General features: G+C 41.2%; 1 protein-coding gene across 1 annotated transcript in view; it reads right to left on the bottom strand.

The window, feature by feature from the left end:
- Window positions 1-594: 594 nt before the first annotated feature.
- LOC106885805 (fibrocystin-like) overlaps window positions 595-14,083 on the bottom strand; it is a gene marked incomplete at its 5' end in the record, with an annotated part of 104,691 nt that continues 91,202 nt past the window's right edge. Inside the window, 6 exons of the mRNA XM_014938299.1 lie at window positions 595-1,596; window positions 7,117-7,251; window positions 8,326-8,481; window positions 9,445-9,552; window positions 13,595-13,682; window positions 13,897-14,032. Of these exons, the coding sequence (XP_014793785.1) occupies window positions 1,250-1,596; window positions 7,117-7,251; window positions 8,326-8,481; window positions 9,445-9,552; window positions 13,595-13,682; window positions 13,897-14,032 (970 nt within the window). The remainder of the gene's footprint in view (window positions 1,597-7,116; window positions 7,252-8,325; window positions 8,482-9,444; window positions 9,553-13,594; window positions 13,683-13,896; window positions 14,033-14,083) is intronic.

Genomic DNA, 14,083 nt, shown 5'->3' with positions numbered 1-14,083 from the left:
GAAGAGGTTGGAAAGGCTGATCTATTACATTTCATAATGTAAGGTTCTCATCCTCAACTGTCTTAAGCCAGAAAAGCTCCTGTGCAGTCAGCCAGAAACCTATGTCAACTCAGCCTGATTTCACATGAAAATAATGTTTATAGACACAACAGAGAGCAAGGAGACAATGTTGGAGAATTCATTTTTGTGCCTAGAAATCTGTGTAGCTCACTGCCCAAAATCTGCACCTTAGCTCCTTCAGCTTGAAGTAAACTGGTTTGTGGTTGTTATTTGTTGGGGTTTTTTTCCAAATTAAGTTTTATTACCTTCTCTTCCACTGCTGATCTGACAGAAACCTCATCTTTCTGCTTAAGTATTTTTTCTGCAGAGGACTATAAATTTTATCTTGTGCCACCAGGCCACCTTGCAACCAAGAATTTTATGGTACAGAGAGGGCATAATAAAGTTCCTCATCTTCCAGCTCAGTAAAGCAAAGCATTGAGGAATTCTCTGAGCAACCGAAGAACGTCAGCATTATTATTATCATTCATAAAGAGTAGTGTTCATAACAAGCCAGTGATTTAAGAGTGTTAGAAAATTATGCTTTGGTGAAGATTTAACCCAGTAAAATACTTTAATTAAAGCAAAAATAACAGCACAGATTTAACTGGGGAGGAATGAAACTTACTCAAGTCATAGTGAAATGGAATGCATGTTTGTATTTCCTCAGAAAAAGGAAAATATTTATGTACATACTGACGTTCTTTGAATGAAACTAAAGGCATGATTGGAAGAATGGGAAAATTCATATATATATATTTATTTATATGCAAATATACCAATCAACATTGCTCTAGACATTAAGACTACATCAGTGGTAGTATATAAAAGTACCAGGAATCCAACCATCTGCACTGTTGACTTGTTGGGCTAATCTCTGAGTGCTTTTGACCCAGCAAGCCAGATATCACTCCCCCAAACAACTCTTGGAGAGAGTTTTAGAGGTATCAGATGGACTATTTACACCAGGCAGTTTGGGTGCACCCACACTGCTTTGGAAGCTAAGAAAGGTCAACACCACAGTCATGGTCAGAGTCTCCCATTTGGCTGGAAAACCAGGTAACAGGTTCATTTATACATGTGCAGCTTTGCAGTCTGGTTCCCTGTGCAAATATGTTTATGTTTTGCTCTGACCACAGAGACAAAGACTCAACTTTGCATTGACTGCAAGCTTGCTTTGTCAGTGGTCCACCAGCTCATGTCAATTCTCTTACACCTCTGCTGCCACCACAGCAACATGTTCTCCAAGATCATTCTGAGGTTTGGGCATCCGTTCAGTCTTCTCTCTCTCCTTCTTGTAACCAGCTGAAGGCTTGGGGACATCTTTCTGTCTGGAGCAACCTGGGACTGTTGGCTGCTGAAGTTCCAGAGAGTCACCAGGAGATGTTACTCTATGTACCTGTTGGTGACTTTTGCCAGCAGAAGAAAAGGTGTCTCTGTCACCTGTCTTACGTTGGACAGTGTTCATCTTTCTCACTGACTTGGCTTCACAGGGCTGCAGGTTCAGGTCCTCCAGTTGTCCTGTGGCATGCCCCATTGCTCCATTTCCTTCCATATCTGTGAAAACAAGACTTGTTTGTGCTTTACAATAAATGTAAGACCTTACCTTCGTGTTTCTTACCCTCCTCCACACCCTTCACTGTGTGTTAAAGACATTAATGAAAAAGCAGTTATTGTTGGAGAAATAATTGTAACTTACAAATTGTAACTAAACAAATTTTAGTTTAACAGAAATAAGTTGTTAAAAACCAAACCATCATAAGCTGTTTTCATGAATAAAAAGAAAGCGAATAAAACAACTGGCTTGTTCTTATTGATACACTGACAACTCCTACAGCTTCTTCCGATGGTTAACAAATATTTCAATAAATGCTTCATAAAAAAGTATATAGAATACAGCTGGTTAAAAAGCAATGTATTGCTAAAACTGATAATAGTTTTAATACTACCTATAAAATACATTAACCCTCTATGAATTAGGCTGTAAATAAGGCAGAACATTTGATTTCCAACATTTGAATATTACTCAAGCCAACGCCTGCGACCTGCAATGTTGTTTAAAAAATCATGTTGAAAAAATGCAGAAAAAAAAATTATATACCGTACATTTTTCATGTGGAAGGGAAAAATGTGTACATCTTAATAAACCAAATGGTTATCAACCACAGAGGCAGGATCACTTGTGGTGTTACAGCAGATGGCTTCCGAGTTGACAGGGTGTGCTATCACTTCAGTGCAAGATTGGCAGGCTGCTTCGTTTGGATGCTAAAAACACTTGTAAAATTCTTGCAATCCTCCTCCTTCCCCCACTGAAAATAAGATAAAACCAGACCAGACCAAAACCATTTATACTTGTTCTAAACCCAGAACTGGTCCTAGTCTACACATGTCATGTGTTAGTGGACAATGTCAATTCTTGTAGTTCATTCATCAGCATATATTATAGGTCCTTATCAGAAATGACCCCAGAAAATGTATTGTTACCAGTCCTTATTTTTCAGGTTTGTCCTTGAAGTTGAACCGTTAACAGCCTGCACCATTCATTCCCATGGTTTCTCAGACCTTTTGCTGAGATTCATTCTCTTTTCCTTCCTATAATTCATTAAGTGGAACTCGATTCTCTGGACTAATTTTCTCCTATCTTTGTTTATTTTCTACAATTTTCCTATTTTTTTCATGCTTATACTTACTTTCCCTGTTAAGAAGTGCTGCTTTTTTTCAACTTGTACATGCATAACTTTCAATTTCAATTTATGAGGAGAGGCTGAGGGAGCTGGGGGTGTTCAGCCTGGAGAAAAGGAGGCTGAGGGGAAACCTTCTTGCTCTCTACAACTCCCTGAAAGGGGGGCGTAGCGAGGTGGGGTCAATCTGTTCTTGCAAGTAATAAGCGATAGGACAAGAGGAAACAGCCCCAAGTTGCACCAGGGAGTGTTTAGGATGGATATTAGGAAAAATTTCCTCAGTGAAAGAGTTATCAAGCATTGGAAGAGGCTGCTGAGGGAACTAGTGGAATTGCCATCCCTGGAGGTATTTAAAAAACGTGTAGACGTGCTGCTGAGGGACATGGTTTAGTGGTGGAGTTGGCGGTGTTAGGTTCAACTATTCAATATCAATAAAGCATGTGATTAAGTGGATTAAGTACGAGCTAACAGACAGAGCTGAGGCAGTAATTATATATGGGAAATAATTCTCAAAGATGGGGATGTGTGGCAGTACCAGGCACTACCACTGAAATGAATGATATTCAGTATTTCCACCAGTGGTTTTGAGTTAAAACTAAGATTGATTGTTGTGAAATTTTGTACGTGGTGGGAAAAATGGCAAACTTGCAGAAAGGAAGAAGGAGGACTTGATCTGAGCAACCTAGAAGCAAGGGCTGCAGACCATGCCTGTGGAGTGGAAGAACCTCTTCAGAAATACAACAGAGATTTCTTGGGGCCGGTGGCCAAGGAATCCAGGATAAGGACCAATAAGTTATAATAAAACTGCAAAAAGAAACAATATGTTCCTCCACCTCCAGGTGCTGTTCTGTTAACCATGCGTTAGTCAACCAACAGTTATTTAATTCAAGAGAGAGATAATTATGTGAAGTTGAGGAGATTTTTTGTTGCGCCAAGGTCAGGCAAGGTAATATCTTAATCCCTTCTCCCTGCAATACTGTATATCTATGCATAAAGCTTTCCTCCTCATCATCACCATCCTCAGCTACTTGGTCTGGGACAACAACCAGGGCCCCTGCCTCCACTGGACTTTGCACTGTATAAGCACCTACAGAGAAAAGCTCTGCCTTGCAAGACTTACTGTGGTGATTAATAATAAAGGCTCCAAACACTTAATTGTATTAGAAAGGTGGGATTTCTTATGGGGGGAACAGCTATAAGGCAGAAACTAAACAAAAAGACTGTAGCTTTGATTTCCTCTCTCTTTTCTCTCTCTCTCCAAAACCAACAGCACTTTAAATAAGGGGAAATCAAACATTAGACGTTTCCAAGTCATATGTATTAAATTCACTTAAGATATTGTTATCCTTGTTTAGATTTGAACATATCGGGGAATCTTTTTGTCTTGCAACTATTCCTAAAAGACTTTAAGTGGCTGGATTGCCTTTTTCTGACAAAAAAAAATCTTTCCATGAATTATTTACATGACGGCTCCAATCAACGCTATACCTGTCAGCCTCCCCAGCCAAAATGAAAGTTCACTATGTAAAGGTGCCAAGGGAGAGTGGCAGCCTCCCACTGCGAGTTTATAGACAGAACTAAGTCAGCACGCATTATGTGTCAGAGCCGACATCAGACAGAATCAGATCCTTTGATCTCAGACCTCCACAGGAAGCTTAGATCTCAGACAAATTAGATAAAAAATGAATTTATAGCAGATATGTATCCTAAGGCACACAGCTGAACGCTGTGTTTTGGAGGAGCACAGCAAATATCAAAACACATAAACTGCAGAATTTCCTCTATCCTTCTCTCTCTCTCCCTCTGCTTTTGTGATAGATGTTAATTAAAAGGAGATAAAACTCCAGCTCACCTCTTCCTGCCTCTTATGTAATCCACAGACTTCAGGAAGGAGGAGGAAAAAACAATTCCCAAAACAGAGTGAACGGGTGGTTCAACAGGGTTATCCGAATGCCCTTAGATCTGCACTGTTGGCAGGTGAGATAAAAAAAAAAAAAAGCCCACAACCCAACTACTATAAGAGCATTTCACACTTGCAGCGAGGGAAGCCGGTGCTTTATGCTGCCAGCCACATGCCCCTGAGGCTGTCTGCTTTTCCGTGACCTCAGAAGAAGTCATGTTTGATCAGCAGATGATGAAAAGACAAGTCTCAAGGAGGTGTGCGGAAGAAGGGTGTTTGTGTCAGTGGCCCTGAGGGACACGTGGGGGAGGGTGGTCAGGAATGGAGCTGCTTTGGGGGTACTATTTTGGACTCAGGGCTTAGAAAGCATGGCATGAAGGTCCAGTGGGTGGTGGAGGCAACGGAGACCGTGTAAATGAGTACTACCTCCAATGTACCTTGCTGTCCTCTACAGCCTGCAAATTTGTCCTAAGCTAAGCTATCTAGTTTTTGCCACAGCACTTAAAAAAAAAAAAAAGCCCACAACCCAACTACTATAAGAGCATTTCACACTTGCAGCGAGGGAAGCCGGTGCTTTATGCTGCCAGCCACATGCCCCTGAGGCTGTCTGCTTTTCCGTGACCTCAGAAGAAGTCATGTTTGATCAGCAGATGATGAAAAGACAAGTCTCAAGGAGGTGTGCGGAAGAAGGGTGTTTGTGTCAGTGGCCCTGAGGGACACATAGGGGAGGGTGATCAGGAATGGAGCTGCTTTGGGGGTACTATTTTGGACTCACAGCTTAGAAAGCATGGAATGAAGGTCCAGTGAGTGGTGGAGGCAACGGAGACCGTGTAAATGAGTACTACCTCCAATGTACCTTGCTGTCCTCTACAGCCTGCAAATTTCTCATAAGCTATCTAGTTTTTGCCACAGCACTTGGAGACCATAGTAGGGACAAGTCCTGTTGCTCCAGGAATGCTGGGGACACTGTGGGAATGTTGGTCCCTGCCCTACTCCAAACACACTAGGTGAAATCATGGACTCCTGGAGCAGAAGGGGGATTATGTTGCTGCCTTCAGTGGAGATAGGATTTCACACAATATATATGTAACAGTAGATAAAAAGTACCTTGCTGTCCTCTACAGCCTGCAAATTTGTCCTAAGCTAAGCTATCTAGTTTTTGCCACAGCACTTGGAGACCATAGTAGGGACAAGTCCTGTTGCTCCAGGAATGCTGGGGACACTGTGGGAATGTTGGTCCCTGCCCTACTCCAAACACACTAGGTAAAATCATGGACTCCTGGAGCAGAAGGGGGATTATGTTGCTGCCTTCAGTGGAGATAGGATTTCACACAATATGTATGTAACAGTAGATAAAAAGGAGATAAGGAGATAAGAAGCTGTGGATGCGCCATTCCTGGAAGTGTTCAAGGCCAGGCTGGATGGGGCTTTGAGCAACTTGGTCTAGTGGGAGGTGTCCCTGCCCATGGCAGGGGGGCTGGAACGGCATGGTCTTTAAGATCCCTTCCAACCCAAACCGTTCTATGATTCTATGAAAATGACAAATAGAAAAATACCAGGGAGGAGAAGGAGGATGAGGTAATAAAGTGATAGACCTGAGAATAACTCTGCCATTGATGTTATACAAACCTACAATTTGTGAAGAAACCTAAACCAACTTTTGATGTCTGTCTCTTTATAAATTTAGATTATTGTCGGACTGCAGTCTCACCTCCTGCTACAGGCACAGCACTTTTATTTTCTCCTTGATTATAACGGCGCTGGACGTGAGCTGCATGAGACGGTGCTTGTTTATGGGGTGCAGGCCAGGCTGGATGGGGCTTTGAGCAACTTGGTCTAGTGGGAGGTGTCCCTGCCCATGGCAGGGGGGCTGGAACGGCATGGTCTTTAAGATCCCTTCCAACCCAAACCGTTCTATGATTCTATGAAAATGACAAATAGAAAAATACCAGGGAGGAGAAGGAGGATGAGGTAATAAAGTGATAGACCTGAGAATAACTCTGCCATTGATGTTATACAAACCTACAATTTGTGAAGAAACCTAAACCAACTTTTGATGTCTGTCTCTTTATAAATTTAGATTATTGTCGGACTGCAGTCTCACCTCCTGCTACAGGCACAGCACTTTTATTTTCTCCTTGATTATAATGGCGCTGGACGTGAGCTGCATGAGACGGTGCTTGTTTATGGGGTGCTTTGGTACTGGCCTTTGGTACATCAGCTTGTTCAGTCCTCATTTCTGTAATGAAACATACAGTTGCATCACTCTCAATCCATCTTTCTTTAAGGTCCCTTCTAACCCAAACCATTCTATGATTCTATGAAAATGACAAGTAGAAAAATACCAGGGAGGAGAAGGAGGATGAGGTAATAAAGTGATAGACCTGAGAATAACTCTGCCATTGATGTTATACAAACCTACAATTTGTGAAGAAACCTAAACCAACTTTTGATGTCTGTTTATAAATTTAGATTATTGTCGAACTGCAGTCTCACCTCCTGCTACAGACACAGCACTTTTATTTTCTCCTTGATTATAACGGCGCTGGACGTGAGCTGCATGAGACGGTGCTTGTTTATGGGGTGCTTTGGTACTGGCCTTTGGTACATCAGCTCGTTCAGTCTTCGTTTCTGTAATGAAATATACAGTTACATCACTCTCAATCCATCCTCAGCTCAGCAGCAATTATCACTTCAAGCAAAAATATATTTCTGGTGAATTAACAGATAATCTAAAAGTGTTTTTTCTGCCCAAAAGCAGAGGGAGTTCTTTTATGTTCATGCCATTTTATGTTTTACCATTAGGGAGCCTACCCATTCTCTTCAGTAAAATCTTAAAACATATCCATGAGTTTAAGGTGAATGTTTGGCAAAAAAGTGACCAACAGCTACAGTCATATCCTTTTATCTTCAGTTCTCCTCTTACACAAATAACTTTCTGCCTTCTGCAGTTGTAAAGCCTCCTTGAAGTACCTATATTTGTTTTAAGGTCAATGCTAAAAAGAAAGCAACCTTAAGGTAAATCAGTAGGGGTGTGGATTTGCTTGGGAGAGAATTCCAGAAAGGCTGTAGCCCTCCCCTGACTGCTTTGACTCATATGGTGCTGACGGTGTGATACAGGATGTGAGCATGGCTGTGCTGCTGTCTCAGTGACATTCACACTGCAGCTGTGTCTGGTCCTTGGTCAACACCAAGGCTTTCAATAACCTTACCACAGCAATACTTTGCTACGTCATTCTTTATCAGGGAAATGCAGTGGTGGAACAGATCATTGAAATTATAGCAATTTCTCAATTCCTTGTCTGTGCTATAGAAATCTGATTTTCATCATGTTTCACATACAGTTAAAACTTTTTCCAGCCAGGACTCGGGCATATGTTACAGGCACAAAACTGTGTAACCCTGAACCACAAACTATACTGCTAATTGATGAACTTCTCAGAGCTTTCTCTGAGAGACACTGTCTGAATCCTGTTGTGGCCACTCTGGAGAGCTGTTAAATAAACAGGGAGTCTGCAAGTATAAATTTTACTGGGCATTTCCAACTTACTGTTGCTTTTGCTCTTCTTGAACCAGCACAAGGCAAGAGTGAGGACAAATGCAGAAGCTGCTGAACTCAGTATGACAACTAGGATCATGCTGGCCTTCACTCCCATGGTGACAGGGAAGATGGTAAATGGCTGAGACAAGCCATTTCCAACTTACTGTTGCTTTTGCTCTTCTTGAACCAGCACAAGGCAAGAGTGAGGACAAATGCAGAAGCTGCTGAACTCAGTATGACAACTAGGATCATGCTGGCCTTCACTCCCATGGTGACAGGGAAGATGGTAAATGGCTGAGACAACACAGTAAACTTAGCCCCTGAGAATTCAAAGCAGTCAGAGTTTATTTCAAAAGTAAGAACACGGGTTTCATAGCTAAAACAACAGGTTATAGCCTTTCAACAGTGATGCTGCTGTTAAAAATGCATGCAGGAACAACCCATAAGTCCATCCAACTTCAGACCCAACATTCACTAGAGTTAAGATGAAACCCATGATGCAGAAAACTCCCAGTGAACTTGTTAATTTTTTCCATCATATTGATAATGAGCATTATAAATAAAAAGTGTCAGTGTCCTTGTGTTAGCATGGTAAATATTTAGTCTCTTGACATGCACAAGCTTTGAGTAATGTTCTTCATCCAGAGATATTAAAGTTTTCTGCAAATGAAGTCAGAATCAAGCCAGCCACTACTCATAGTTTCTGTGGTCAAGAGTTCATTGCTTCTCAGCATCTGAACTTCAAGGAATGGAAGATGCCTAATACTGCCCTTTTAAAAATCAGATATATAGAGGGGTTTGAATGATCGAGGTTGAAGATGACCAGTTGCATATAAATGGTCAGTAAAAGGCACTACAAAAATAACTGGAAGCACAGATAAAACATTTCTGAATACAAACAGGAGAAAAAGAGGGAATGACAGGACTCAATTTATAGGAAAAAGGTTGTTCTGGCAGCTTAGCTGACCTGAGGTACCCAATTCCTAGACAGGATACATAGCTAGGCAGTCCAGGGAGAAAGAGGAACCTTTCTCTGGCAATACTTCTCTGTTCTAACTCATCTTGATTTTGGAGATCTTGCATGAATAACACAGGAATCACCCAGCCCTCTTGCTGCCTGGGTAATGCCAACTTGGACGTGTAACAGAAGTCAGGCTATTTAGAGGTTTGGCGTTGCTCCACTGATTCAAACAAAGCTTAACTCCCTTTTAATTTATTGAGACCACATGTAGGGTTCTGAATTTGGTTACCAAAACAAAAAACATGCAGAAAATAGATTTTACCTGGAGGTGACGTGACAGTGAACACAAGTTTCCAGTTTGTGCCTGAGCTGGAGACAGCCAGATTGGAAAAGCTTGCACATCCATCTATGACCTCCACTTGGGTGAGCCCTGCAGAGTAATAAAAAATTGCATTGCAATTAGCAGCATCCAGTACCATCTAAGTCCCTCAAAGAGCTCTTGTGACTTTAAAGGGGCTTCAGAAATCCTAAATTCAGCATCCTCCCTAATCATAAACAATTTTGTCTAACCCCAGAAATTTCACATAGGGTCAGGTCTTCAGAAGCACTTGGACTTCAAATTCCTGATGGACTTGGGGACCTTGGCTTCTGAATCTTGATTCCTTGTGCTCATTGTGAAATGGCATTTATTGTATATGTCTATCATGGGGGTGTAACAAATAGAGATGTTAGGGGGATCAAGCAAAGGCAATGGGGGCTACACAGAAGCACTAGAAAGTTCCAGATGCTCATCTTTTACCCTTAACTTTTGCTGAATGTAACTAAATATGTCACCAAGGTTAGGAGAGTATTAGTGAGAAACTGAGTATCTTCTGTCCTAAAGGGGTGGTGTCAAAGAACCAGCCACCACAGCTAAGGAAAAAAAGCAGACTGTTTTAGTATTAGTGAGAAACTGAGTATCTTCTGTCAGGGACACCTCCAGTATTTTCAGGGACACCTCCAGCTAGACCGGGTTGCTCAAAGCCCCATCAAGACTGGTCTTGAACGCCTCAGGGACGAGGCATCTACAGACCCTTAACTTTTGCTGAATGTAACTAAATATGTCACCAAGGTTAGGAGAGTATTAGTGAGAAACTGAGTATCTTCTGTCCTAAAGGGGTGGTGTCAAAGAACCAGCCACCACAGCTAAGGAAAAAAAGCAGACTGTTTTGTTCACAGAATCATAGAATGGTTAGAGTTGGAAGAGACCTTAAATATCATTTAGTTCCAACCCCCTGCCATGGGCAGGGACACCTCCAGCTAGACGGGGTTGCTCAAAGCCCCATCCAGCCTGGTCTTGAACACCTCAGGGACGAGGCATCCACAACTTCCCTGGGCAACCTATTACATTATTATATTATCTCATGTCCTACTTTTAAATCATTTTGAATTTTCCTCCAGCCCTCTCAGATGCTTTGAAAGGAATTTAGCCATGAAAAATGTCTGTGGTGACTACCCTGTCATCATATAGGAGAGACTTTCAGCCAAAAGCATGACAGGGGAAAGCTCCATGGGGAGCATTAAAATGAACCTGGAAGACCCTGTTTCTCCATCCCTTTACCTCTTGTTCTAAGCTACCAGGGAATGCATTCGGACTCAACATTTACACCTGCCATGGTTGTTAGTTTTGTAGGCTCTTGTTAAAAGTTATAATTTACTTTGTAACTGGATCTCCATTTTACTGTGTGTATCTTTGAGCACCAGCCAAGTCCTGGCCTTTGAGCAACACTGACCAGGTCTGGGCTGGTTCAGGCTCTTGGAGAGAGTGGGGGAAAATCCTAAAGACTGACAAATTTCAAAATGTTGGTTCAGGTGGGGGTGAGAAGGCAGAACTTCCTTAGGATGCTGGACTTGCTCCAGTGATCACAAACACAGACTTTTGCCTGCTCAAAGACAACACGTAATAAGTATTTAATTTACGGAGCAGGCAGTTTAATATTTTATTGCCATTAAACAGCACAGGTGAAAGTACATAAAGTCTGAATGTGCATAAAGTCTGCCATGCCTGTGTCCATGTTATTGAGCAAAGTGGTGAAGTAGTAAACATTTTTTTGAGACATCTTGCAATCACAAATGCATAGGAGTGTTCAGCAGATGGAAGCAAGGTTTTTGATGGTAGGCCAGACTGCAGGACAATTTCTCACTGTTTTTATCCCATTTTTTGTGCCTACCCCTGTATGATACAAACTAAACAGTGCCAGGATCTGTTCTTTGGCTCTGAAGATCTGACATGCCCTGGCCAAACCTCTTAAACTCTTACAGACTCCAAACAGATATGTTGCAATGAAAACTGTCTATTGAGATTACTTCCTTGTCAAGCTGACCTCTAAACCACGGCCAGAAATTGCCTGAAACAAGGTCCTGGGAAAGAGCGTGACACATTTCAATGACTTAGCAACAGACATGAAAAAGTTTTCCCTCTTCATAATCTAGTATTATTTAATATACTAATATCCCAGTTAGTTTTGTCTAATTATATGTTTTTTCTGGTTTTGTACAGCGTCTAACACACCAAACCCCCAATTTCATTGTGAGTCTCCAGGACCAGCTGTGATGTATAAATAAGCAGTAATTTATACTGTGAATTGACTTGGTAGAGATGTGGGAATCTAGATTTCTCTAATTGCTCCAGTCTAATTCTGGCTCATCTATTTATCTACTATGCATATGATCCTCCATATGACAGTATCCGCCCAGACTACCAAGACTTTTCTTGGCTCTGATACTCACTGTAGCACTGCTTTTACTGAGGCTCGTTAGCTGTGTTCAAATACTTTATAATTGCCATTTCTAGTCTACGAGGAAGCCTGGAGTACTGTACTGTACTTCTCAACAGAGACTATCTCAGCTTTCGGGCACATATGCTTCAAAGCTCAGAATATTACAGATATATATGGGAGTCTTCACAAAGATCTCTTAGGCAAGCTGGTATTTAACGTAGAAGCAAGCTAATTTGGAGCTAAACTACTTTCCATGAGGCAGTTTGGCTGCTGTCAGATGAAGCTGCCTCAGTGTGCTAGACGGGACCCATTTCGATTAAATGCTGCTTTCATATGCTTCAAAAGAGGAGTGCAATAAGGACGTTTGTCAAAGGAAAAACTACAGCAAACTATTACATGCAGAACATCTGTACTACACAGTTCTTTCTTTGCTGGAGTTTATTGACTATTAATTTGATGCATGTATCTTTTAAAGAATGTGAAGTGCATTTCTCTTCCTTGACTTTTCCTTCTTTTTCCCCCGCTTTTTCTCCTTCTCCCTCTTTCTTTCTTTCTTTTTTACCCCTTTTTTTCTTACTCTCTTTCTTTTCTGTCACCTTTTTTTCCATCATCTCTTTCTTTTCCCTTCCTTGACTCCTTCTTCCTCCCCTCCTTCCTTTCTCCCTTCCTTTCTCCTACTGTTAGCCAGTAGCTGCTCCAATAATCTGTGCCTCATCTAGACCCACATCCCTAAACCTATGAGGTGTATCACCCTGAAAAGACATGAAAAACAACAGAAAAGGCCAAAGGATTTTTCTACCCTGTAAACCTGGAGCTATGATGAGATAGGAAGAATTTCTAATTAACAGAAACACAGGCTGAAAGGCTGAGAAGTTCTGATCTACAACATAAGTACCACATATCTTCTCCAAATGTGAAATTTTCAAGTCAAAGCTAACACATAAATGGCTTTTACTGCAGCCAAAATACTTTACCTGTAATAGGAAACCTCATTTTTCAATGTGTGTGCTGTTTGCTTACATTTTAAGATTATAGTAATGAAAATCAGGATACTTTATAATCAAGATAATTTCCACTTTCTATTTTAAAAGAATATGATCATCCACAGGCTTTTGGTTCTGCACTGTCCTTAAACAAGGTTCTATATCTAAGCAAGTTCGTAGCCTCAATAACCTCAAGGGAAATATTCCCACACTTATAGTTCATCATGGGTTCAGGTCTTTTGATAAGTGAGGACCAGAAGAGAAACATTAAGATCCCTCATGAAAAAAAAGTTCACTTTGAAGTGAGCTAATTACAAACAACAAGCTCTTGTTTCTGTCTGTACTGGGCCAGATACTTTGCTGGGACAAACAGACTGTCATTGACTCTAAGGAAATTGCCCCGGTTAACATTACCTGAAAATCAAGTTGTAGGATTTCAAACTCTTCATTCTTTTCTTTTTTGACTTAAGATATGTCTTTTCAAGACAAAGTACTGGATATATTCCCTTTAAGCTGCCAGAACACAACAATACTTTTATAAGCTTCTCTTTCTCTAGCATACAGCTGGGCAGTTGATCAAACTTCTACCACAACCTTCTTTTTTCAGCCCAAAGACTATCTTTCAAATCCAGTCTTTGGCAGGGACAGCTCCTGTCCCACCCCAATATGTCACCATCATTCCACCCAGCTGTTTTCCCATAACCCTTGCTATAAGAAAATACATCCAAACCTTTTAGCACAGCCTCGGAGGAGCCCTTGAGGTAAGCTGATACAACCCAGGGTTCTGAGGGAGGCCCAAGTTTGTCAACTCTTTGACCCTGGGAAGAAAAAAAAAGAGAAGAATTGAGGTCTTGTCTTCTCAACAAGAGGAAAGAAGGCTGTGATGGTTTTAACAGGGACCTTAATAGGGGATATTCTTTGCCATATGTATTTATGGAGCTGTCCTATGCTATATTTACATTTTGGATTGCTTGGAAATGTCAAAGTTGTACAGAATTAATAGACATCCATCCACAGAGAGGCAAATCCTACCTTCTTGTCCAGGAAAATGATTTTTGGCTGTATAGGAAGCTGCTTCTCAACTTCTCCATCTGAAGGCTGCACCTGAACAGAGATGTTGTAGGGTTTCACATACAGGCATGTTCTTGGGTAGTGTCTGCTTCCATTTCTTTCACATGCAGAGGAAAGTTAAAAAGAAAAAAAAAAAAAAAAAAAAAAA

This window comes from Calidris pugnax, unplaced genomic scaffold, assembly GCF_001431845.1.
Source record: "Calidris pugnax isolate Ruff unplaced genomic scaffold, ASM143184v1 scaffold73, whole genome shotgun sequence".
NCBI classification, from domain to species: Eukaryota; Metazoa; Chordata; class Aves; order Charadriiformes; family Scolopacidae; genus Calidris; species Calidris pugnax.
This window is presented reverse-complemented; position numbering and strand designations above follow the sequence as displayed.